General features: G+C 40.0%; 1 protein-coding gene across 4 annotated transcripts in view; it reads left to right on the forward strand.

Annotated features, from left to right (window-relative positions):
• Nucleotides 1–27,643, forward strand: part of cyfip1 (cytoplasmic FMR1 interacting protein 1) — a 174,740-nt gene that overhangs the window by 43,744 nt on the left and 103,353 nt on the right. For all 4 annotated transcript variants that reach the window (XM_059963835.1, XM_059963833.1, XM_059963832.1 and 1 more), the window contains 5 exons: nucleotides 8,346–8,469; nucleotides 9,729–9,818; nucleotides 11,909–11,986; nucleotides 13,522–13,623; nucleotides 27,200–27,381. In XM_059963835.1, coding sequence (XP_059819818.1) covers nucleotides 8,346–8,469; nucleotides 9,729–9,818; nucleotides 11,909–11,986; nucleotides 13,522–13,623; nucleotides 27,200–27,381 — 576 coding nt within the window. The remainder of the gene's footprint in view (nucleotides 1–8,345; nucleotides 8,470–9,728; nucleotides 9,819–11,908; nucleotides 11,987–13,521; nucleotides 13,624–27,199; nucleotides 27,382–27,643) is intronic.

Consider the following 27,643-nt stretch of genomic DNA (forward strand, 5'->3'; position numbering starts at 1 on the left):
ACTGCTGTACTGTCTCTATACCGTGTGGCTAGGCTTAGCTCAAATCCCATCTGTAAATTTGCTGATGATACAGTCGTTGTTGATAGAATCTCAGGTGGAGATGAGAGGGCGTACACAAGTGAGATGTACCAGTTAGTTGAGTGGTGTTGCAGCAATAGCATTGCACTCAACGTCAGCAAGACCAAAGAGCTGATTGTGAACTTCAGAAGGGGTAAGACGAGGGTACACAACCAATCCTTGTAGAGGGATCAGAAGTGGAAAGAGTGAGCAATTTTAAGTTCCTGCGTTTCAAGATCTCGGAGGACCTAACCTGGATGCAATATATTAATGCAGCTATAAAGAAGACATTACAGTGGCTATATTTCCTTTTGAGTTTAAGGAAATTTGGTTTGTCAACTAAAATACTCAAACTTTGAAAAATGTACAATAGACAGCATTCTGACTGGCTGCAGCACTGTCTGGAATGGAGGGGGGGTGAGGTGACTGCACAAGATTGAAGTAAGTTACAGAAACTTGTAAAGTTAGTCAGTTCCATTATGGGTACTAGCCTTTGTAGTATCCAAAACATCTTCAAGGCCTGGTGTATTGCAAAGGGGGCGTCCTCTTAAGGACCCCCTACCACCCAGGACATGCCCTCTTCTCATTGTTAACTATCAGGAAGCAGGTACAGAGGCCTGAAGGCGCACAGTCAGTAATTCCGGAACAGCTGCTTTTCCTCTGCCATCCAATTTCTAAATGGGCTTTGAACCTATGAAAACTACCTCACTGCTTTTGAATTTTTTTTGCACTAATTTTAACCTAACTATTTAAAAAACACATATTTCATGACATATGCCAGTGATATTAAACCTGATTCTGATATCAAATCAGTTAATCATGTGGCAACAACACAATGCATAAAAGCATGCAGATGTGATCAGGAGCTTCAGTCGTTGCTCATACTGGATATTAGAATGGGGAAGAAATCTAAGTGACTTTGACCACAGAATGATTATTGGTGCCAGATGAGGTCATTTGAGTATCTCAGAAACTGCCTGCTGATCTCCTGAGATTTTCACGTACAACAGAACTTTGAAGTGGATGAGCTATGACAGTAGAGAACCACAAAAGTGCAGAAATACATTCAGTGGCCATTTTATTAGCTGTCTGTTATACCTAATAAAATGGCCACTGAGTGTACATCCAATTAATGGGCTATAGTATTAAATTGATCCATAATTATTATGAATTGCTGATAGTTCATGACTTCTTTACTCTTCAGCAGGGATCCTAACTAGAGAATAAGATTTTTTTTGAAGAGAGCAAAACATGTTCTTGAGGGTCGTATTGTTGATGTGATATATATGGAGTTCTTTGAGGCCTTTGATATCGTTCCCTGTTGGAAACTGGTTCAAAAGATTGAAGTCCATTGATCCACAATTGTCTTGGTAATAGGAGGCAGAGGGTGATTGTGGGAAGTTGTGGTTATGATTAAGGATTGTGACCAATTATGTATCATAGCTATTAGTGTTGGACCTTTCCATTTGTTTTACACCTTAATGACTTGGAAGTGAGTAAAATTAATAAATTTGCCAGTGACACAGTAGTTGGAATTATTAGCATAATTGAGTTTGTCTTCTGCCGATCATAGATATTTATTAGGAGCGCTGAGTCAGCAGGGCACTTAGCTTTGTCAGCGGCCCCTCCCATCCATCTAACAATCTCTTTGACTCCCTCCCATCAGGCAGGTGGTGGCATAGCATGAGGACAACTCTTATTAGAATGGGAAACAGCTTCTTCCCCCTGGCTGAAAGGCTACTGAACTCCCTGCCACCATCCCACTATCCTGGTCTCATCACATAGGAAGTGCCAGTAGCTTTATACTATTTACTCTTTAACCTGTTTTGTAAATATACCTTAGTGTTTGTTTTTTGTTTTTTTTATTAGTTTTTTAATACATTTTCTACATAGCTACAGATAAAAAACCCCCCAGATCAAAATGAAGAACATTGATAGTGCAAAAATAAACATACAATAATAATATGATACAAAGAAAGATAATTGAGAAAGCACCCAAATTGAAGACATGTAAAATTAGTATCCTCCCCAAGCCCCGCAACAAAAAAAAACTCCAGACCAACCACAACACAATATAGAGAATATAAATCAGGACAATCAAACCCCCAAAGCTGTAAATACACTTAGCAACAGAAGATATTAATGCCTACTACCAAAAAAAAAGGAGCTGAAAGCAAGGGACCGGAAAAAAAAACCTTAGTTAAGAGGAAGGTCATGAAAGTACTCAATTGCTCAATAAAAGGTCCCCAGACCTTATGGAACTTTAAATCCGAATTAAGAACTGAATAATGAATTTTTTCAAGGTCTAAGCAGGCCATAATATCGTTAAGCCGTTGAGCATGCGTGGGTGGGGCAACATCTCTCCATCTAAGGAGGATTAAATGTTTAGCCAGGAGAGAGGCAAAAGATAATATTCGACACTTAGTGGAACTGAAACGTAAATCTGTCTCACCCCAGAAACCGAACAAAGCAATTAAAGGGTTAAGTTCTAGGTGGTGATACGATAACGTTATGAAGACATCTTTCCAAAATTTCTCCAAGCTAGGACAAGACTAGTACATATGAATGAGAGAGGCCTCGCCCCTTTTGCATTTATCACAAAGCAGACTACTGTTAGGGTAAAATAGAGATAATTTAGATTTAGACATATGGGCTCTATGAACAATCTTAAACTATAAAAGGCAATGGCGAGCACAAAGAGAGGTTGAATTAACCGATTTGAGAATCGAGTCCCAAGTCTCATCAGATAAGGAGGTACTTAAATCATGCTCCCATGCCATTTTAATTTTATGCACAGGGGCACGTCGTAAGGCTGCTAATTTATCTCAAATAAATGATATTAAACCTTTACCTAGTGGATTAATGGAAAGAAATAAGTCCATAACATTTTTCTCAGGCATTTCAGGGAAGTTAGGAATTAAAGGAATAATAAAGTGTCTAATTTGGAGATATCTAAAAAAAAATGAGATTGGGCAGATTGAACTTAGCAGAGAGCTGTTGAAAAGAAGCGAAGCGATTATCCATAAAAAGATCTTCAAAATGTCTAATGCCCTTCCTATACCAATCATGGAATGCTGAGTCATACGTAGTAGGTTAAAAAAAGGTGATTATGTAAGTTAGGGCTAGAAGCGGAAAAACCATGGAAACCATAAAATTTCCTAAACTGAGCCCATATATGCAAAGTGTGTGTAACAAGAGGATTAACTATTAATCTGGACAAACTACTAGGGAGTACAGAGCCAAGAAGTGCAGAAATAGATAAATCTTTAGTGGAGCTCAACTCCATTGCCACCCAATTAGGGCACTTGGGTTAACCGTGGAAAAAAGACCAAAAGGTAGCACAATGTATATTGGCTGCCCAATAATATAAATGAAAGTTAGGTAAAGCCATGCCACCCTCTTTTTTTTTAGATTTTTGGAGATAAACTTTATTAATTCTAGAGCGCTTATTCTTCCACAGATATGACAAAATAATAGAGTCTAAGGAATCAAAAAAAGATTTAGGAATAAAGATTGGGATTGATTGAAATAAATATAAAAGTTTAGGGAGAATATACATTTTAATAACATTAATACGACCTACCAAAGACATAGATAGAGGTGACCATTGTAACAGACTCTGTTTTATAGTATATGAAAGATTGGCAAAATTTTCACGAAAGAGATCTTTAAACTTCCTTGTGACTGTAATCCCAAGATAAATAAATTGATTATGAACTACTTTAAAAGGGAGATCACGAAATGTTAATTCTTGTGCTTCTTTATTAATTGGGAAAAGTTCGCTCTTATGTAAATTAAGTTTATAGCCGGAGAACTGGCTAAACTGGTCAAGAAGTGAAAACATTGGAGGTAAGGATGTAGACAGATTTGAAAGAAAAAGTAATAAGTCAATGCTGAACGCCCCCTCTCCAAATCCTGGTCAATTCAGGACAATTTCGAAATGCTATCGCCAAAGGTTCTATAGCCAAATCAAAGAGAAAGGGACTTAAAGGGCATCCCTGACGGGTGCCACGTTTGAGGTTAAATAACTGGGATTTCTGAAAATTAGTTAAAACAGGCAGTAGGACACAAATACAGCAATTTGATCCAAGGGATAAAACTTTGACCGAAGTCAAATTTTTCTAAAACTGCAAAAAGGTAGTTCCAGTCTATACGATCAAATCCTTTCTCCGCATCGAGGGAAATAACACATTCAGGAATCCCAGTTGGAGGTGAATATAAAATGTTAAATAAATGCCGAATGTTAAAAAAAGGAAGACGGTTTTTAATAAAACCAGTTTGATCATCAGAAATAATAGAGGGAATAACAGTTTCTAATCTATAAGCCAAAACTTTGGCCAAGATTTTAACATCAACATTAAGCAAAGAAATTGGCCTATACGAGGAACACTCTGTTGGGTCTTTACCCTTTTTTAATAGAAGAATAATAGATGCCTCATTAAAAGAGGGTGGCAATTTGCCGTAATTAAATGAGTCAGATAATACTGAGAATAACTGAGGAGAAAGAAGTGAAGAGAATGATTTATAAAATTCTAAGGGGAACCCATCAGGTCCAGGAGATTTCCCTGAGGACAATGCAGAAATTGCAAAAGATATTTCTTCTGATGCTATAGGCGCATTAAGTTTGGCTTTAAAATCAGATGAAAGCGAAGGAATATTCAGATTATTTAAAAAATGATCAACAGAGTATTGTCTTTCAAAGATTCAGAGGAATAAAGTCGAGAATAGAAATTTTTAAATGCGTCATTAATTTCTAAGTGATCCAATGTAAAGTCTCCATTCTCCTTCCGGATCTTTGTAATATGTTGTTTGGATTTGGAACGCCTCAGTTGATTGGCTAGAAATTTACCAGATTTGTCACCATGAATGTAAAAGCGACTCTTACTTTCAAGAAGTTGGCGTTCAACAGGTTGAGTAGACAGAAGATTAAATTTAGTTTGAAGTTCTACACGCTTCTTGTATAGTTCAGGATTCTTAGTTTGAGCATACAGTTGATCCAACTCTTTAATCTGATTAATGAGGTCTAATCGATCTGCACAGGACTTTCTATTAAGATTTGCTGTATAGGAGATTATTTGACCCCTCAAATATGCTTTCATGGCATCCCAGACAATCTGGGATGACACTTCAGGTGATGTATTGGTGTTAAAATAAAAGGTTATCTGATCCTTAATAAATTCTAGAAAATCATCATCTGATAATAAAGTCAAATCAAACCGCCAGTGTTTATTCCTCTGAGGGAGACCAGGAAAGTTTAAAGACAGAGTAATTGGGGCATGGTCAGAAATTAGTATACTCTGATAATCACAATAATAGACAAATGGAATGAGTTGATTATCGAGTAAGAAGCAGTCAATTCTAGTAAAGGTATGGTGAACATGTGGAAAAAAAAAGAATAATCTCTCTCAGTAGGATGAAGGAAACGCCATATATCAGGGATACCATAATTAGAGAGAAACGATTGAATAGCTAAGGCAGATTTAGTAGGTGGTCTAGTAACAGAGGACGATCGATCCAAATTAGGATCTAACCAACAATTGAAATCTCCACCCAGTATAAGAGAATATGAGTTTAAGTCTGGTAGTGAGGAGAAAAAACGTTCAAAAAAATTAACATCATCAAAATTGGGGGCATACAGGTTTGCTAGTACAACTTTAGTATTATATAGTTTACCAGAAACAATAATAAAACGGCCATTTGTATCAGATATCTTATTATGGAGTTCAAAAGGAATATTTGAGTTAATAAGGACGGAGACCCCCCCCCCCCCTTAGCTTTGGCAGCAAAGGATGAATGAAAATGCTGACCCGCCCACTTTGACAAAAGCCGGGAGTTATCAGAACAACAAATATGAGTTTCTTGAAGGAAAGCAATGTCAGCTTTGAGTTGTTCAATATGTGAGAAGACCTTCCTTCTTTTAACAGGATGATTCAATCCCTTTACATTCCAGCTCACAAATTTAAGTGTATTAACCATTATCAATTGTTAGTGCATAGAAGGCAGCAGGCATATAAAAAGTCAAGCAGTACAATAACAGTCTGGGAGCAAAAATGTAAACATAGATTCGTAGAATCAAAACATAAACATGTCCTGGATAACAAAGGAAAGCAAAAGAAACAGTGAGTAGAGTTAGAACTGGAGGACCCACCCCACCTTCGCAACCCAAAACTAGACAGCTACCAAAAAAGCAGCTAGCTCTACCAAACAAATTAACCCAAATACGACTTCCAGTTCTGTGTCGATATCAACAGTTCCATATAAATACTATAGCAAATGGTAACTAGTTTATGCACTAGAAGACATAATTACAAATAGGAACAACTTCAACAGAAGTATAAAACTTAATACAAAGAAAATCAGAAGAAAACCAAAATTAACCTACCCGCGAAAAATTATAGAAGATTAAAAGAAAAAAAAGGGAGGGAGAAAAGGGGGAAATTATAGATTCGAGGAGAGTACTTATCAACCATTTACAGAAAGAAAAAAGCAAAACTTAAACTGTGAATCAACCAACAGGGAGGCCTTCAATAAAAACTCCAAACCTCCAAAACAAGTTAGAGTCAATTGTAGAACTCTATAGATAAAGTTATACAAGAATAAAATAGATTACACAAATACAATCTAAACGTCCGCAGGGAAACATTAAACTCAGATTATCTATTTAGAAAAAAAGCACCAAGTCCAGGGACTGATTGTCTACAGACCTTAGAGTTTCAATAGATAATGTCTGAATTATTCAAGTAAAGTCTGAGTCCAAAAAAAATAGCTTTACTACGAGAGGTACTTATCCACCATTTTAGAAGGTCAGACCTGGTTCCAAAGAAGACGGGATGGCCGGAAGACTTCCAACAAATGCCTCAGCCTCCTTCACTGATTTAAACCACTTATATTCTCCAGTAGTAAGCGTAATTCGAAGGTCGGCTGGGTTTTGAAGGGAGGGTCTAAATCCGCGATCAAAAAGCACTTTCATTACACCTTTAAACTCAGGAAGCATCTTCAGAACCTGGGGGGCAAAATCCTCCACAAAACAAATGACTGTATTTTGAAAAGCAAAAGTACCTCTGCGGTGTGCCTCCATAATCAAACGGTTTTTCACCTGGTATTTGATGAAAGCACAAAATTACTGGCTGTGGATGGGGACCCAGAATTGCAAGGGGAACGTAGATCCTGTGTGCCCTTTCAAGCTCAGGTGGATTCGGAAGAAATTCTTTCCCAAAAATCTCACAGAGAAAATCGGAAAAAAATTTCATGGGAGAGCCCTGTTCGGTGGTCTCTGGCAAACCAAGAACTCGAAGATTGCAACGTCTGCTCCGGTTTTCAAGATCCACCATTTTGGAAAAAAGTTTACAATTCTACTCCTCTAGGCTGGAGCAGAGAGTTTCAAGATATTGAACATGACGTTTTAAATCTTAAGAAGTTGAGTCGATGCGAGATAAATATTCAGCACGTTCGTCCACTCTAGCGTTGATCCGATCCAATTTGACATCCAGTTGGTTGAAAGAAGTTCTAAATTCCTTTAAAATATCTTGTCGATGCTGTTCCAAAGCAGTGAGAATGTCGGCTGGCAAAGCCGTAGAAGTTTACTTTTTCCCGGTTTTAATACTTTTGGTAGACATTATAAGATAGATGTGTTCGCAGGCAAGTAAAAGAGACCTAATAAAATATCTAACTAAGGTTTAAGAATGGAGACATATAGTGCAAAGATAGGGAGAATGACGGAGCAAAAGTTCGGAGCAGCTAAACAATCGCCATTTTACTGGAAGTCTCCAGTGTTGGTTAATTTATTTCTGGTGATATTACTTTGTCTTGCGAATGAGTTGTATGTACTGTGTTGTGCATCTTTCCTTTGGTAAAGGCTGAGGGGAGATTTGATAGAAGCATATAAAATAAGTAGGGGTCAAGGTTTTGTGATTACAGTTATAAGCCATAGGGAGCACAATTGAGACTGACATGAGAAATTCCTCTGTAGTTGGAATCTCAAATGCGCTGATATGCAGGTGTTGGAGGGAGGTTCTGTTGTGAATTTCAAGGTGGGATTGGATAATTGCAGTGCAGACAAATTTACGAATCTACAGAGAAAAGGTAGGTTGGGCAAGGAAAACGAGGGACGGTGGGATCATGATGAGTGGAACTTTGGTATCCTGTGCTGTATCTATTCAATAATTATGTGAATTCCTTTTAATGACTATATTTAGCAAGAAAGATCGTTTCATGGATTTGTCATTGTAGGGCAAGTAATATTAACTAATTTGACTATATCACATAATTTCTGTTTGTTTTCAAATCAGAGGAACCATGACTGCACAAGTGACTTTGGAAGATGCCTTATCCAATGTTGACCTTTTGGAAGACCTGCCACTGCCAGACCAGCAGCCTTGCATCGAACCACCACCTTCATCACTATTATACCAGGTATGATGAATTTGGGAGTATTTATTATTCTTGGTTGATTTGTTCAAGTTCAGTGCCTTCTGAATTAAATTACTACCCATGGGGTTGAAGTAAACTCATTCAGAATGATACTGAATTGGTGAGCAGAGGAAAGTCAACAAGGACTCTCCTGTCATTACATATTTGGGCCCTTGCCTTATCTGGGAGGGCAGTTTTGCAATGGATAGTCACGTGATAAGATCTTTTTTATATTTAAAATGTATTCCCCCTGGACTCTAGGATTGTTTCCTATAGCCTGACCTAAGTGGAGAAAGTAGTAAACTGCAGACCATTTTTCCTAATATCAACTGCCGGATCCTTATTGGGATTGTGATATCATGGCCCTTAGAAATTAATCGCTGGAGTCTGCACAGTTTCATAAAATATCTAATGACTTTTTTGAGGATGTAAGTTGGAGGGTTGGGAAGAAGAATAGTCTGTATTTTCAGAAGGCATTTAATAAGTTGCTATGCAAAAGATTGCTTTATTACACAAGGATTGATGATGGGTCTTCAATGATTTACTATTTATATGACTGACTCAGATAAAGGAATGAAGTTTAACGTAAACACTTGTTGATCACAGAGCCACATGGGAAAGTAAGCTATAAGAACTCAGTGTTTAGTGAGAAAAGAGGTCATTTGAATAAGTTGGCAGATGAGGTATTGTATAGGAATGTTAATATGTTTATTTTTAGTAAGGATAGAAAAAAAACATTCAAAACTTTAGATCACGTCTTCCTTGATCTTGCTCACCATTCATTCCCAATAATAACCAAACCTTTAGTTTAGACTTCATCTGACCCCCGTGTGGCTCAATTCGCTTAGTATCTCAAAAATCTGTTGATCTAAGTCTTAAATATACTCAACATCCAGAGTGCTCTGAGTAACTATAACAAAGACAATAAATTCCCTGGCTAAGGGAATTTTTCTTCGTTTCATTCTGATAAGAGTTTGTGTCTTTATCCTAAAACTCTAGCCTTAAACTCTAACACGCCATCTCAAGAATGTCAAGGCAACCCTCACAAAATGCTGGAGGAATTCAGCAGCCTAAGCTGCATCCATGAAAAAGAGTAAGCTGTCAACATTTTAGGTCGAGCCATTTCATCTGTCATAAGAAAAACGTATGAGACAATTACCACACAATACAATACAATAGTTTCAAGAACAATGAGATAATTTTCCTTTGATAATTTTGAAATGATTTTTGCTGTTTGTGACAAATCGACTTTCTTTTTCCAGCCAAATTTCAACACCAACTTTGAAGACAGAAATGCATTTGTTACGGGTATTGCCAGATATATTGAACAAGCAACAGTTCATTCCAGCATGGTAATGTTGATCTCTGATAATCGAATTTGTTAATTTTTTTAGTGTACTTTGGCTGCAAGTTTTAGTTTATAACGATTATAAAATTGTCTTTGCATCCTCATTATTTCAAATTTGCTGCATGTTTATTTCAAAGATGACCTATTACTCGCACAATAACAACATTCTAAGTTTAAAGCAGATCAAGCAATATGACCTACCGAATTATATCTCTGAGTGAGAATGCACTGGTAATTACTGTTTGTTAGTAAATCAGTTTGAGTAATGAGAACCATGAGAAGATTGATGAATAATAATGTTTTTATCTGAGAGTGGTAGATGTCTAGAATATACTGCATGAAAGAATGTTAAGATCCAGGAAACCCTCATTGCATTTTGCAAAAAATATAGGAGCACAGATCCAAGTCTAAATACAGATTATGCAGATGCAGACTTAATCAAGAAATACAAATACACTCCGTAGCCACTTTATTATGTACACGTGCACAAGCTCATTAATGCAAATGTTTGGTGAGTCATTCGTAACACCATAAGACCTAGGAGCACCATAACACTTTATTGGCCCTGTTGTTTATTCAGATTTGGTGGGGACAGTGTGTTTGTTATATGTCTGTATGGCTTCCAGTTTGTCATCCTACATGGTTAAATATTAAAATCTTAGGGAGCTGAAACAGGTTATTCGGCCCATTGAGTCTGCTCCGCCATATTCTTCTCAACCCCATTCTCTTGTCTTCTCTCCATAATCTATCACTCCATTTCCCATTCCCCTGCCAAATTAGTTTAAGGCCTCCCCATTGGCTCTAGCAAACCTGCATGCCAAGAATATTGGTCACCCTCGGGTTCAGGTGTAACCCAACCTTTTTATACAGATCATACCTTCACCGGGAGAGGTTTCAATGATTCAGGAATCTGAAGCCCTGCGCCAATTCTTAAACTATGCATTCATCTGCCAAATCATCCTATTCTTACTTTCACAGTCACATGTGGCACAGTCAGCAATCCGGAGATTACTACCCTGGAGGTCCTGCTTTTCAGCTTTCTGCCTAACTCACTGTATTCTATCTGAAGGACTTCCTCCCTTTTCCTACCTGTGTCATTAATATCAACATGTAGCACTACTTTTGACTGTTCACCTTCCTCCTTAAGAATGCCGTGGACCCAATCCAATATATCCCTGACCCTGGCACCTGGGAAACAACATACCATGTCTTTCGTGTCCATAGAATATGCTTTCTGCTCCTCTGATTATGGACTCCCCAATCACTACTGCACTCCTCCACTCTTCTCTTCTGAGCCACAGAGCAAGACTCAGTGCCAGAGATCTATTCATTGTGGCCGCCTCCTAATAGATCCCCCCCCCTCTTCTGACAGTATCCGAAGTGGTATAATAGCCACAGGCATTCTCTGCACTGGCTGCCTATTCCCTTTCCCTCTCCTGATGGTCACCCAGCTACCTGCTTCCTGCAACATAGGAGCTACAGAGAGGTTGCCACTCCTATCTTTCAGCTCCTCATTCTCCCCTATGAGCTGAAGGTCATCCAGCTGCAGCTCTGGTTTCTTAACACAGTCTCTAAGGAGCTGCAGCTTGATGCACTTTGTGCAGATGTAGTTCTCAGTGAGAATGGAAGTGTCCCAAATTTCCCACATCTGACACAAGGAAAATACAGCTACCTCCAAAACTATTCTCAGTGCATTAGCAATGTACTAACCAGAATGTTACCTTCTTACTTGACCTCCACCTATGTTTGCCCAAGCTTCTTCTCATCTAAGCCTGTTGAGTCAAAGCCAGACCACTCTTAACACTACCCTACTCCAACAATGGCTGTTTCTGTTACAGTCCTTTCTTTTTATTGGCCCTGTGCTGATTGCCACCTGCCGAGAAAAAAGCTGAAAAGTACCAGAGCTCTTTTTAAATCTTGCGCTGTGTCACCAACCTGTAACCTCATGCTCTGAGTTCCACCCACTGAGAAAAATGATGTGGCAGCAACTGAATGCATGATAACTATAATTTGAAAAACAAATTTTATTGATCATCCATTTTGCACAGGTTGTGATTTATAGGGCTTGTGCATAATACTGACTTTTTATTTTAGAATGAAATGTTGGAGGAAGGTCAAGAATATGCTGTTATGTTGTATACTTGGAGAAGCTGTTCAAGAGCCATTCCTCAGGTACTGAATATTCATTTATTCTAATTCTATTTTATATGCAAGGTTATTAGAGATGAGGCTCATTCCCTCCATAACTGATCATGCTTGGAGTGCAGTTGATGTCTGTGAGCATTTGGTTGTTAGCTTAAATACCTACTCTGTTTTTAAGTGATTGTTATATTTCAATCATTCATCAACTGACTTTGTCTTATGAGTAACACACACAAATGCTGGTGGAACGCAGCAGACCAGGCAGCATCTATAGGAAGAAGCACTGTTGACGTTTCAGGCCGAGACCCTTGACAGTGCTTCTTCCTATAGATGCTGCCTGGCCTGCTGCGTTCCACCAGCATTTTGTGTGTGTTGCTTGAATTTCCAGCATCTTCAGATTTCCTCATGTTTGTCTTAAGAGTTTTGATTTGTATTTTAATATGCCTGTGTACCTGCACCTGCTGCTTCAGAACTATTGTTCAAGGCCTTCTGGGTTGGTAAGCAATAAATTTTAATTGTACCCAAGATGCTATAAGAACTCGTAAGCACTGGAGCACGTCGTTTGATAGTTGATCATACTTTCTTTTTTGTAGTAATTATTTTTCCTCTTTTGTCCTCCAACTCCAGCACTGCATTCACTTAATATCTTAATCTGATCATTAAAGTAGCACAGTAAATTATGGTAACCTACTATCTGATTGTTTAGAAGTCCCAGTGGTTACCGGAAAAGCCCTCCCCACCATTGAGCACATCTACAAGGAGTGCTACCACAAGAAAGCAGCATCCATTGTTAGGGTCCCCTACCTTCCAGATCATACTCTCTTCTTGCTGCTGCCATTGGGAAGGAGGTATGTAGGTATTAGATCCCACACCACTTGGTTCAAGAACAATTATTACCCATCAACCATCTGATTCTACAACCTATGGGCTTATTTTCAAAGAGTCTACAGCTTGTATTCTCAATATTATTTATTTTTTTATTATTATTATTATTATTGTTATTATTATTTGTATTTGCACAGTTTATCTTATTTTGCACATTGGTTGTTTAGCTGACTTTATTGACTATTGTGTTTCTGCATATCTACTGTGGATGCTCTTAAGAAAATAAATCTCAGGATAACATTGTAACTTATGCATACTTTGATAATAAATTTTCTTTGAACTTTGAACTTCTCTCCTTCACTGGGTTATATTTCATAGGCTCCTTATAAACACAGGAGGCTCCATTTCCAAACTGTTGGCAGGATCGCCAGGTTTTGTTTCCTAGAGAGGAGAGGGAAATGAAAAAAATACTATGATTGTATAATATCTGTTATATAAAAATGTATTTGGGTGTTTTTGGGAGTAACATTCAGTGGTCTGGAAAATCTGCTGGTCCAACACCACCATAGTCCTGAGGGTGCCAGTTTACTGGAGTTTCACTAGAATCTCTATCTTCCATAAAAGTTGAGGATGATTTGTCATTTTTTTTTTTACCCTCCTGAACAGGACATTTAAGTGGACATATTTTGTGGTATAGTAAATCAGATTCACATTCATGATTTTGTTTTTATTCATCATAGGTTAAATGTAATGAACAGCCTAACAGAGTTGAAATTTACGAAAAGACAGTAGAAGTCCTTGAACCAGAAGTCACAAAGCTAATGAACTTCATGTATTTCCAGGTAAGCAGTCAAAAGTTATAACCATATAACAATCACAGCACGGAAACAGGCCATCTCGGCCCTCCTAGTCCGTGCCGAACTCTTAATCTCACCTAGTCCCACCTACCCGCACTCAGCCCATATCCCTCCACTCCTTTCCTGTCCATATACCTATCCAAGTTTACCTTAAATGACACAACTGAACTGGCCTCTACTACTTCTACAGGAAGCTTATTCCACACAGCTATCACTCTCTGAGTAAAGAAATACCCCCTCGTGTTTCCCTTAAACTTCTGCCCCCTAACTCTCAAATCATGTCCTCTCGTTTGAATCTCCCCTACTCTCAATGGAAACAGCCTATTCACGTCAACTCTATCTATCCCTCTCAAAATTTTAAATACATCGATCAAATCCCCCCTCAACCTTCTACGCTCCAATGAATAGAGACCTAACTTGTTCAACCTTTCTCTGTAACTTAAGTGCTGAAACCCAGGTAACATCCTAGTAAATCGTCTCTGCACTCTCTCTAATTTATTGATATCTTTCCTATAATTCGGTGACCAGAACTGCACACAATATTCTAAATTTGGCCTTACCAATGCCTTGTACCATTTTAACATTACATCCCAACTTCTGTACTCAATGCTTTGATTTATAAAGGCCAGCGTTCCAAAAGCCTTCTTCACCACTCTATCTACATGAGACTCCACCTTCAGGGAACTATGCACTGTTATTCCTAGATCTCTCTGTTCCTCTGCATTCCTCAATGCCCTACCATTTACCCTGTATGTTCTATTTGGATTATTCCTGTCAAAATGTAGAACCTCACACTTCTCAGCATTAAACTCCATCTGCCAACGTTCAGCCCATTCTTCTAACCGGCATAAATCTCCCTGCAAGCTTTGAAAACCCACCTCATTATCCACAACACCTCCTACCTTAGTATCATTGGCATACTTACTAATCCAATTTACCACCCCATCATCCAGATCATTTATGTATATTACAAACAACATTGGGCCCAAAACAGATCCCTGAGGCACCCCGCTAGTCACCGGCCTCCATCCCGATAAACAATTATCCACCACTACTCTCTGGCATCTCCCATCTAGCCACTGTTGAATCCATTTTATTACTCCAGCATTAATACCTAACCAATGAATACTGTAATTCAGCCATCTTTATTTATCAATGGAGAATAACCTTCAACCTCTTTCCCCCCCCCCCCCCCCACCCACTGTATTGATATCAGTGCTTCTGCTGTCCAACTCTGGAATCTTTTCCATATACTGATTCATTTCTTGTGTGAGCGTATCATTACTAAATATAGTTTCCATGATTTCAACTTGAGATGAATCCTTTTATTTGTACTTCTATTGAAAGATTTTGGGGTATTTTCATACTGTGATTTTGTGATCTGCTCAGCTTTAGCTCTTTTGTTTTAGATTTCCAGTACCCGTCATCTATGACTGTCATTAGCCATGGAGAGGATGAGGACCACATCATTTCTGAGCAGCCCACACAAAACACTGGAGGAACTCAGCAGGCCAGGCAGCATCCGTGGGAAAAAGTACAGTCAATGTTTTGGCTGAAATGTCGACTGTGCTTATTTCCATAGATGATGCCTTACCTGCTGAGTTCCTCCAGCATTTTGTGTGTGCTGCTCGAATTTCCAGCATCTACAGATTTTCTCGTTTGATTTTTTTCCCCAGCATTTTCTGTTTTTGGCTATGAAATGCATCTCCTATTAAACACCAAAGAAACTTTGATCTCTGCAATTGTTTATTTTACTCCTTTCCCCTGACACACACTCAAATCCACTGGCAAAATCTTTATCAACAATAATCCTACAGTAAATGGATGTCCACATTAACCAAATAATATCAAAATTCTGCCTTCTATATTCAGTTCTGCACTACGCCAAATGAACCGGTGAGTTATTTTTTGCTGGTTTGCATAACATTAAGTAAATATTTTAGTAAAGTACATCCTGTTCTGCTGGACTCTTTGTCACATTCATGTTTTGTCTTTCTTTTGCTTTACTATTTTTACTTCAGCTGTCTGTTTCATCTTGCTCCCATCTTCCAAGGTAACTTTAATTTCCTATGCATTTTCCCTTTCTCCTTCCCATGTGCTTTCCACAATTTGGGACTACTCCATTACCAAAGCCTTTACTTTTTAACCACATGAATGAATTTTGCCAAAAGTTTTGTGCAGCATAGCATTATGTGGTCACTGGTGACAAGTCACGTCATGTAAATCTCAGTGGCAAACTGGAAAATGATGTCTCCAATTATTCAGGGATTGCTTTATACTTGCGGTTTAATTTTCTTTTGCGTGCATACCTATTCGATATCTTTTTGTACCAGTGCTGATAGACGAGTGGCACTATTGTCATTTCATACCATACTGCTACTTTCTTTTACTGTTTACTGAGACATAAATTTGTTATAAACAACCTTTTTATTGTCTTGTAGCAGACTGTTGACATTTTTATTTAAAAAAAAGTAATTCCCTGGACTTGTATTAATATTGCTGTGATGCAGAGTATAATTTTTAGAAGCTAGCATTCCAGTACTTTTCTTTGATGTTTTAAATTTGAGCCTTCCTTGTGGTCCAGAAAATCTTTACTATATTTTATCATATTGTTTTTATTGTTTTAGATTTTACAATTGTATCATTAGCAGCTTCATTGAGAGGAAAAGTGATACTTCTTGAAAATTTAAAATCCAGGAAAACACAGAAAATTAGCCTGTCCCCTCAAGCCTGCCTTGCCATTCTATATGATTGTGCTCTGTTTGTCTCGGGCCTCAGCTCTTCCTCTGTGTGGACCCCCATAACAGTTAACCTGATCTCTCAAAAGTTTATTTCCTTGACTTAAACACTTACAGTGATAGAACCTCCAAAGTCCTATGGGCTAGAAAATTCCACTACCTTCTGAGAATAAATTTCTCGGGGGGTGGAGTTTCAAGATGGCGACGTAGATATCTGCCTTTTAGGTGCTCTTCATTTCTTAAGCTATAATCGCCCTTTAATCAAATCTTTTCGTACTTAATTACATGGGTTGATATTTATGATTTATTTCTCTCTTTAAAAATAATACTGGATTTAATTTTTTTAAACTTAAACTGTCTGTACCTAAGAAATTGTCTAAAGACCCTATAACTCTCAATGCAATCTCCAGTCTTCTGGATACTAAACTGGAAACTAAACTTGCAAGTCTGGAAAACAAACTTACTTCGAAAATGTCGGAGCTTGAAGAAGTCGTTAAATCATTTGATATCAAGCTTCAATCGCAGGCAGCAGATATTGAACGGCATGAAGAAAAGTTTGCGGCTCTTGACAAGATAATTTGTGAAAAAGTACATACAATCGAAACTTTGGAGGAGAAGGTACGGTCGACCGCTAAAATAGTGGAGCAGTATAAGTTTAAAATCACCGATCTTGAAAACCGGTCTCGCAGACAGAATTTGCGTATTATTGGATTTCCCGAAAACGTTGAGTCTGGTGACTTAACTGAATATTTCTCTAATTTATTGTGGGAAATTTTTGGCGAGGACGCTTTGCAGGTTAAACCTACTATTGATCGTGCCCACAGAGTTTCGAGATTTTCGGCTGCGAAAGACAAGCCACGAGCTGTGATTGTCCGTCTCCATTATCCTCGGGAGAAAGAGCTTTTAATTCGATTAGCTCGTCAGAAAGGTTTGATTTCTCACAGAAACAACAAGTTTCGTATTGTTGAAGATTATTCATTCGAGGTAATGAGGGCGAGAATCACTTTTAAACCGGTGATGGCGGAGGTTCATTCGATTGGACTTAAACAAGCTTTAAGATATCCAGCGAATCTCAGAATTACGTTGAGCGACAACAGTCAGTGTTTCTTTAATACTCTGGAAGAAGCGAAGAAATTTGTTGAAGAATATCGTTCTTCTAGTACAACTTGAACTATGTGTTATGTGGAAGAACTTTTGGAGAGAAGACGCCATTCCGTTTTAGGCTTTAACTTATGAAGCTGCGGTATAGCTTTTTATTTTGGTCTGTAGACCTGGTTTTTTTTTAATATGATTTACAGATGCTCTTTTAACTTTACTATAATGTCTTTTTTCTTGATTAATTTTTTTTTCCTCTGGATTAGATGTACATGTTAAGACTTTGTAATAATGATTTATTTTTTAAGATGTCGTTTCTTCTTCCCAGAAGACTTTGCTTTCCGTAAGCGCTTATTTGCCTGTATTTGAGAATGGGACGAAGGATTTGAATTTTTGAACCTTTTTTTTATATATATATATAGTAGTGGTTATTGAACCCTTTTTTTAATTTTATTTTGATAACCTTTTTTTTTAAAAAAAGATTCGTGAATTTACATTTATATTTTGTAATATGGTCCTTTCAAAATGTCGTTTCTTCTTCCCATAAGTCTCTGTTTTTGAAACGTCATTTCCTGATACTTGAATATGGAATTTTTTTTAAAGGCATATTACACTATTTTAAACTTCAATGGTTATCCTTTTTCTATTAATGATTTTTTTGCTTTTTTATATTATTTTTTCATTTTGATTGATATATATTTTTTCTGTTTGCAACCCTGTATTTATATCTGGGTGTTATATAGTTTCTCTTTTCTTTCTTTTTATGAAGTCACCATCTTGAAAATGGGGGTAATATTAGTGTTAGTTTGTGCGCCTGCCGCTTGGCTTTTTTTCGTGGGGTTGGGGGAGGGGGTAGGGATCTTTTCTCACGCTTTTGCTTTTTATTTTTTTGCTTTTAGTTTATGGGCCGACTTTAAATTATTAATATTGTTAAGGTGTCATGTTCTCCGGTTGCTCCTGAATCATTTTTCCTTCTTCCTGAATTATGGGTTATGTGTCTTTTTAACCTTTTATGATATGCACAACTAGTATTGGCATGATGGATAAGCCTATTAACTTTATCTCCTGGAATACTAATGGTTTAAATCATCCGATTAAACGTAAAAAAATATTTAAAGTATTCCATAGACTTAATGCTAATATTATTTTTGCACAGGAGACCCATATTAGGAGGGAGGATAATCAACGCTTTTTTCGGTTCTGGAAAGGTCAACAATTCTACTCGAATTGTACCGCCAAAATTAGGGGTGTGTCTATTTTTATAGACCCCTCAATTTCGTTTATACATCATGAAATTATTTCTGATCCACAGGGCAGATTTTTGTTGATAACTGGTTCACTTTTTAATCGCAAAGTGGTTCTAGTTAATATTTATGCTCCAAACTTTGACTGCCCTGAATTTTTTAAACGTTTATTTACTTCCCTTCCTAATCTAAATGAATATATTGTGGCGACCCATTTCCTGGCACATCCGAAACGACTCACAATTAGATAGCCTACGGGGGTTTGCGAGCACAGAGCTTTGGAGCCTCTGCGCCATGGGGGGCAGGTTGAGGGAGGCTTAAAAGTGAGGCTGAAGATTTCGAATAAAGTTTTTTCCTTCGACCGCAGTTACCGACTCCGTGTCGTAATTTTAGCGCTGCGTGTAGCACACCGCTACAATTGGTGACCCCGACGGTCCAAATGATTTTTGGACCAGAAATGACCGACGCCGCCTCTGTTCATGCGGTTTCGTTGAAACTGCCGGGTTTCTGGACACAGCGCCCGAACCTATGGTTCCAGCAAGCCGAAGCCCAATTCCACCTCAGAAGACACCCGCTACTACTACGTGGTGAGCTCCCTCGACCAGGACACAGTGGCCCAGGTCGCGGAGTTCGTACAGTCGCCCCCGGCAGACGGCAAGTACACGGAATTCAAAGCCCTGCTCCTCAGGACTTTCGGACTCTCACGGCGCGAGCGGGCTGCCCGTTTACTGCACCTGGATGGCTTGGGCGACAGACCTCCATCGGCTTTAATGAATGAGATGTTGTCTCTCGCCGAAGCAGACACACCCTGCCTCATGTTTGAGCAGGCATTCCTGGAGCAGCTGCCCGAGGACATACGCCTGCTGCTGTCCGACGCGGATTTCAGTGACCCCCGGAAGGTGGCAGCCCGGGCGGACTTGCTGTGGAACGCCAAAAAGGTGAGCGGGGCGTCCATCGCACAGATCTCCCAGCCACGCTCCCGGCAGTAAACCAGTCCAGGCCCGGCCGCAGAGCCCGCCAACCCCCGGCCCAATGAACACTGGTGCTTCTACCACCAGCGGTGGGGCGCAGAAGCCCGCCGTTGTCGCCTGCCCTGCAAGTTCCCGGGAAACGCGAGGGCCAGCCGCCGCTGATGGCTATGGCGGCTGGCCATCAGGATAGCCTCCTGTACGTGTGGGATAGAAGGTCGGGACGCCGGTTTTTGGTCGATACTGGGGCCGAGATCAGCATTTTACCTCCGACGAGTTACGACACCCGCAGCAGGGCACCGGGTCCCCCCCTGAGGGCCGTGAATGGCAGCACAGTAAGGACCTATGGCACCCGTCAGGTGCAGCTACAGTTTGGCTCCAGCCAGTTCACGTGGGACTTCACACTGGCCGCCGTAGCCGAACCGCTTCTGGGTGCGGATTTTTTGCGGGCTCACAGCCTACTGGTCGACCTGCCCAGGAAGAGACTGGTACACGCCGAGACCTTTCAGACGTTCTCCCTGGGTGCAGCCCAGTTGCCAGCCCCTCACCTCTGCTCCATCACGCTGTCCGACAACGACTTCACCAGGGTCCTGGTGGATTTCCCATCGGTTCTGGCACTGCAGTTCACAGCGGCCATGCCCAGGCACGACGTACAGCACCACATCCCGACCCAGGGACCACCCCTCCACGCCCGCGCTCGGCGGCTTCCCCAGGACAAGCTCCGACTGGCGAAGGAGGAGTTCCAGAGGATGGAGGAATTGGGGATCATCCGGCGGTCCGACAGCCCATGGGCCTCTCCCCTGCACATGGTGCCCAAAGCGACGGGGGTTGGAGACCGTGCGGCGACTACCGCAGGCTGAACGAGGCTACCACACCGGACCGCTACCCTGTGCCGCACATTCAGGACTTTGCAGCAAACCTGCACGGCGCACGGATCTTCTCCAAGGTAGACCTCGTCCGAGGGTACCATCAAATCCCGATGCATCCTGACGACATCCCCAAAACGGCTCTCATCACCCCGTTTGGCCTTTTCGAGTTCCTCCGCATGCCGTTCGGCCTGAAGAATGCCGCACAGACGTTCCAGCGGTTAATGGATGTGGTGGGATGGGACCCGGACTTCGCGTTCATCTATTTGGATGACATCCTCATAGCCAGCAGCAGTCGTCAGGAGCATCTGTCCCACCTCCGTCAACTCTGCGCCCGACTGAGTGAGTACGGTCTTAAAATCAACCCCGCCAAATGCCAGTTCGGACTCGATACCATTGACTTCCTGGGCCACAGGATTACTAAAGATGGGGCAACCCCTCTGCCCGCTAAGGTAGATGCGGTCCGCCTCTTTCCCCGACCCACCACGATCAAAGGCCTTCAGGAATTCGTAGGTATGGTCAATTTCTACCGCCGCTTCCTCCCTTCAGCTGCCCGGATCATGCGCCCCCTGTTCGCCCTGATGTCGGGTCCGAGCAAGGACATTACCTGGGATGAGGAGTCCGCCACCGCTTTCGTTCAAACGAAGGAAGCTTTGGCGGACGCCGCAATGCTAGTGCATCCCAGAATGGACGCCCCTACCGCCCTCACAGTGGACGCATCAAACACGGCAGTCGGTGGGGTGCTGGAGCAACTCATCGCAGGTCGCTGGCAACCTCTGGCGTTTTTCAGCAAACACCTGCGACCACCCGAGCTCAAATACAGTGCTTTCGACCGGGAACTATTGGCGCTCTACCTGGAAATCCGGCATTTCAGGTACTTCCTAGAAGGTCGGCTCTTCACCGCGTTCACGGACCACAAACCGCTTACCTTTGCGTTTACGAAAGCGTCCGACCCCTGGTTGTCCCGCCAGCAACGCCACCTGTCCTACATCTCTGAATACACGACGGATGTCCAGCACGTCTCGGGTAAGGACAATGTCGTGGCGGATGCGCTCTCTCGCCCTACCGTTCATGCCCTTTCCCAAGGGGTAGACTTTGAGGCACTGGCAGAGGCGCAGCAGGCGGATGAGGAGATTCCGAGTTACAGAACCGCAGTCTCCGGCTTGCAGCTCCAGGACCTCCCCATAGGCCCAGGTGAGAGGACCCTACTCTGTGACGTCGCCACCGGCCAGCCCCGCCCCGTCATCCCGACAGCCTGGCGGCGCCGCGTTTTCGACTCCATTCATAACTTGGCGCATCCCTCCATCCGGACAACTGTCCAGATGGTTTCCAGCAGGTTCGTTTGGCACGGACTCCGCAAACAGGTCAGTGAATGGGCCAAAACGTGCATGCACTGCCAGACGGCCAAGGTGCAGCGGCACACCAAAGCCCCACCGCAGCAGTTCCATCCCGTCCACCGGCATTTCGACCACATTCATGTGGATATCGTGGGCCCCCTGTCAGTGTCGCGCGGAGCGCGGCACCTCCTGACTATCGTGGACCGGTTCACAAGATGGCCAGAGGCGGTCCCGCTCACCGACACCACCTCCGAATCTTGCGCCCGAGCCCTGATCGCCACCTGGATATCTGGCTTTGGTGTATCAGCCCACATTACCTCCGACAGAGGCACCCAGTTCACCTCCAGCCTGTGGTCAGCTATGGCCAGCCTTTTGGGGACTCAGCTGCACCACACCACTGCCTACCACCCACAGTCGAACGGGCTAGTGGAGCGTTTCCATCGTCACCTGAAGTTGGCCCTCATGGCCCGCCTGCGAGGAGCCAACTGGGCGGACGAGCTTCCCTGGGTCCTACTCGGCATCCGCACAGCGCCCAAGGACGACCTGCACGCCTCGTCGGCCGAGTTGGTATACGGCGCGCCCCTGGTCGTCCCCGGGGAGTTCCTATCAGCCCCAAGGGGGCAAGAGGAAGCTCCCGCAGCAGTCCTGGGCAGACTACGCGAGAAGCTCGGTAACCTGGCCCCCATACCCACTTCACAGCACGGGCGGCACCCGACCTGCGTACCCAAAGACCTACAGAACTGTAAGTTTGTGTTTGTACGAAGGGGCGGGCATCGGCCACCGCTGCAGCGGCCATACGAGGGGCCGTTTATGGTGCTCCGGATCAACGGGTCCACGTTCGTGCTGAACGTTGGGGGGAAAGAGGTGGTTTTCACGGTGGACCGCCTCAAACCGGCCCATGTGGACCTGGCGCAACCGGCCGAGTTTCCGGCACCTCGGCGCAGAGGCCGACCTCCCAAGCAGGTTCTGGCCCAGACTGTGGACATTGGGGGGTGTATCGCCGGTTCTGGGGAGGGGGTTATGTGGCGACCCATTTCCTGGCACATCCGAACCGACTCACAATTAGATAGCCTACGGGGGTTTGCGAGCACAGAGCTTTGGAGCCTCTGCGCCATGGGGGGCAGGTTGAGGGAGGCTTAAAAGTGAGGCTGAAGATTTCGAATAAAGTTTTTTCCTTCGACCGCAGTTACCGACTCCGTGTCGTAATTTTAGCGCTGCGTGTAGCACACCGCTACAATATGTTGATAATGGGTGGAGATTTCAATTGTTGTTTGAATCCTTCGATGGATAGATCTAAACCTATTCGAATTCTTCTGAATAGATCAGCCTTACTTATTAATTCTTTTATGGTTGATTCGGGAATTACTGAAATATGGCGGTTTTTGAACCCTAAAGATAAAGAATTTTCGTTTTTTTCACATGTATATCACAGTTATTCTAGAATTGACTATTTCCTTATTGATCATCATTTATTAACAGATGTTATTGATTGTAAATATGACTCTATTGCTATTTCGGATCATGCACCTTTGAAGTTATCTATCAAGATTTCGGACTTTTCCAATAATACTAGACCTTGGAGACTTAACGCTACTTTGCTTCAAGATCCAGAATTCATCACCTACATAAAACAGCAAATTGACTTGTTTTTCTCAACAAACTATACTGAAGAGATTGACAAAGGAATACTTCGGGACTCTTTTAAGGCTTTTATCCGTGGACAAATTATCTCGTATTCCGTTGGTAAAAGAAAACAAGGATATTTAGATATTGCTCTATTAGTGGATAAAATTAAAGAAATTGATAAGATTTATTCCATGACTCCTACCAAAGAACTTTATAAGAAGACAGTTGAGCTTCAAATGGAGCATAGCTTATTATTATCTTCTTCAATTCAGAATCAATTAATTAGGACTAGGGCTCAATTTTATATCCATAGTGATCGAACTGGTAAATTGTTAGCTAACCAATTAAAAGCTATCTCGACTAAGCGGCAAATTATTAAAATTCATAAACAAGATGGTAATCTGACTACTGATCATAAAGAAATCAATAACACTTTTCAAGATTTTTATAAATCTTTATATCAATCAGAATTTGATGGCGATCTGTCCATGATGGATAACTTTTTTTAACAACTTGAATATTCCCAAACTGACAGATGAAGATCGTAGCTTGTTTGATGCTCCTATTTCTTTGGCCGAAATAGGAGAGGCTATCTCATTAATGAATTCAGGGAAAGCTCCTGGTCCTGATGGTTATATTATAGAATTTTTAAAAACTTTTTCTTCTTTGCTTTCCCCTTGGTTATGTGAAATCTTTAATGATGCATTTGTTAAGAAGAGATTACCTCAGTCTTTTTATGAAGCTACTATCTCTCTAATTCTTAAAAAAGATAAGGATCCCACTTTATGTGCATCTTATCGCCCTATATCACTATTAAATGTAGTCTCTAAGATTCTTACAAAAATTTTAGCTATTAGGTTAGAAAAGGTACTATCACAGATTATTTCAGAAGACCAAACTGATTTTATTAGGAATCGGTATTCCTTTTTTAATATTAGAAAATTGATTAATATAATTTATAACTCGTCACCCACAACTCCAGAATGTGTTATTTCACAAGATGCTGAAAAAGCTTTTGATAGAGTTGAATGGGTATACTTATTTAATGCTTTGAGATATTTTAATTTTAGTCCTAATTTTATATCATGGATCAAACTAATATATCATAAACCTGTTGCTTCTGTTCTTACAAATAATTACAGATCTTTTTTTCAATTATCTCGTGATACGAGACAAGGTTGTCCCTTAAGTCCTTTATTGTTTAATATTGCATTAGAACCTTTAGCCATTGCTATTCGTGAATCTCCTAATATTTTTGGTATTACCCGCAATGAGAAATTATACAAGTTATCACTTTATGCTGATGACTTGTTGTTATATATTTCTGATCCTGACAGGTCTATTCCCGCTATTTTATCCTTATTGGCTCAATTTGGTAGTTTTTCTGGTTATAAACTAAACTTGGATAAGAGTGATTTATTTCCTTTAAACGCGCAAACTTTATTGAATGAAAGGATACCATTTAAAGTTGTTAATGATAACTTTATCTATTTAGGTATAAAAATTACCAAGAAATATAAAGATTTATTTACATTGAATTTTTTACCTATGCTACATCAAATTCAACAACTTACTACAAGATGGTCTCCCTTATCCTTATCATTAGTTGGTCGGATTAATGCTATTAACATGATGATTCTACCAAAATTTTTATATTTATTTCAAGCTCTACCAATTTTTATTCCTAAATCTTTTTTTGATAACATTGACTCAAAAATTTCCTCATTTGTGTGGCAAAATAAAAATCCTAGGTTAAGTAAAAGGCAATTACAAAAATCTAAAAAAGACGGTGGTTTAGCTCTACCTAACTTTAGATTTTACTATTGGGCGAATAATATTTGTAACTTAATTTATTGGAAATCAGATTTGGATTCACCATTGTGCCCACAGTGGGTAAATTTAGAATGCAATGAGGCACAGGGATATTCTCTATTCTCCGTTCTGGGTTCTTCTCTCTCTGCCGATTTAGCTAAATTCAATAAACAGATATCCAACCCTGTTGTCAAACATACATTACGAATTTAGTTTCAATTTCGTAAATTTTTTACTCTGAAAAACTTTGCTCTTGATAGCCCTATTTTACTTAATTTTTTTTTTCAAACCTTCTTTGACAGATCAAACTTTTAGCATATGGAAAAGGAAAGGTATAAAATGCTTTCGTGATCTCTTTTTTGAAGGTAGTTTGATGTCTTTCGACCAACTTTCCAACAAATTTGAGTTACCTAAATCTAACTTTTTTAGATATCTACAAATCAGAAATTTTTTACATAAAATTCTGCCATCCTTCCCCAATTCAACTTCATGGACTTTTCAGGTATGATTTTTTACCTTAAATCCCTATCAGAAGGGATTAGTGGCTTTTATTTATAATATGATTATGAAGATACAACCAGAAATATCAGGTAGAATTAAACAAGAATGGGAAAAAGAACTTCAATATAATATATCAATAGAAAAATGGGAAAAAATTTTACAAATGGTTAATTCTTCTTCTATATGTGCTAAACATGCTTTAATACAATTTAAAATTGTACATAGAGCTCATATGTCTAAAGATAAACTTGCTCGATTCTACTCTCATATTAACCCTCAATGTGACAGATGTCATTCAGATGTGGCTTCATTGACCCATATGTTTTGGTCATGTCCCACTTTATATAATTATTGGAGGGACATATTTGCTACCATTTCCTCAATTTGGAATATCGATTTACAACCTCATTTTATTACTGCAATTTTTGGTATACCAAATGAGGATGGTAATCAGTTTTCCCCTTCAATTAGACGAATGATCGCTTTTGTAACATTAATGGCCAGAAGGTCTATATTGCAAAATTGGAAAGAAGTAAACCCTCCTACCACATTTCAGTGGCTCTCTCAAACTATTTCTTATATGAGCTTGGAAAAAATTAGAAGCACTATTTTTGACTCATCAGTTAAATTTGAAGAAACTTGGGGACCGTTCATTCGACATTTTCACATGAATTAATTTGACCTCTCCCAGACCTTCTACTTATTCTTGTTCTGGTATGGAGTTCCGGAGTTTTTGGCACTATCATATACAAATAAACTGTTATTATTGCCCATATTAGTTTAGTTTAGTATTTTTTTTTCTCAATATATATTTTTTGCTTATATTTTCATAATTTTTTTCTTTTTTTTTGAGGATTATTTTTATTTTTTTCATATAATTATTATAGGCTTGATTGATAATGTACTATGTTTTCCTGTTGATATTTTAATAGGATATTGTTATCCTATTATTAATTTAATTTCAAGTCTAATGCATTTATAACCTATTCATTATTATGTTATGTTCTTTTTTATATATATGAATTTCAATAAAAAGGTTTAAAAAAAATTTCTCAGTTTTATATGACTGGCAGTTTTCAAGGTGAAGGACATTTCACCTCAGTGTTGAACTGACTCTGCAGCTCATTCTCAGTATCATTTGTTTAATTTTTTATTATTTGTACAATTCATCTTTTTTGCAAATGGAATGTTTGTCGGTCTGTGTTATGTGTCTTTTGTGGATTCTATTGTATTTTTTTCCATGTGGGTGCCTGCAAGAAAATGAATCTTGAACTTTGAAGTTTTGGTATGATGTAAAAATTTAATGTCGTTTATCTGAGTTTTGCTTGTGGAGGCTTGCAGCAACCTATAAATATATTTGGTTTTATTCAACAGCGCAATGCAATTGACCGCTTTTGTAACGAGGTGAAACGACTTTGTCATGCTGAGAGGAGGAGAGACTTTGTTTCAGAAGCTTACCTTCTCACATTGGGCAAATTCATTAACATGTTTGCAGTCTTGGATGAACTGAAAAACATGAAATGTAGTGTGAAAAATGACCATTCGGCATACAAACGGTGAGACTTTAATTTGTAATCTTAAAAATTTGGATAACTGCAGTTAAAAACATGGTGAATTTTTCTCTAGTTTTTGTTGATTGGTGTGACATATTTAATGAACAAACTGCATGTAATTAAAATTCATTCTGTTGGGCACTGTTAATGGGGGAAGGGGGTGACCTATTAGAAGTCAGCACCAGTAGCTGTTTTGTTAGCACCATGCTTAGCACTGAGGCAAAGAAGGGAAGGTGAAGTCAGATAAAGTGATGGTGGTAGGGGA

The sequence above is a fragment of the Hypanus sabinus genome, chromosome 3 (genome assembly GCF_030144855.1).
Source record: "Hypanus sabinus isolate sHypSab1 chromosome 3, sHypSab1.hap1, whole genome shotgun sequence".
Taxonomy (NCBI): Eukaryota; Metazoa; Chordata; class Chondrichthyes; order Myliobatiformes; family Dasyatidae; genus Hypanus; species Hypanus sabinus.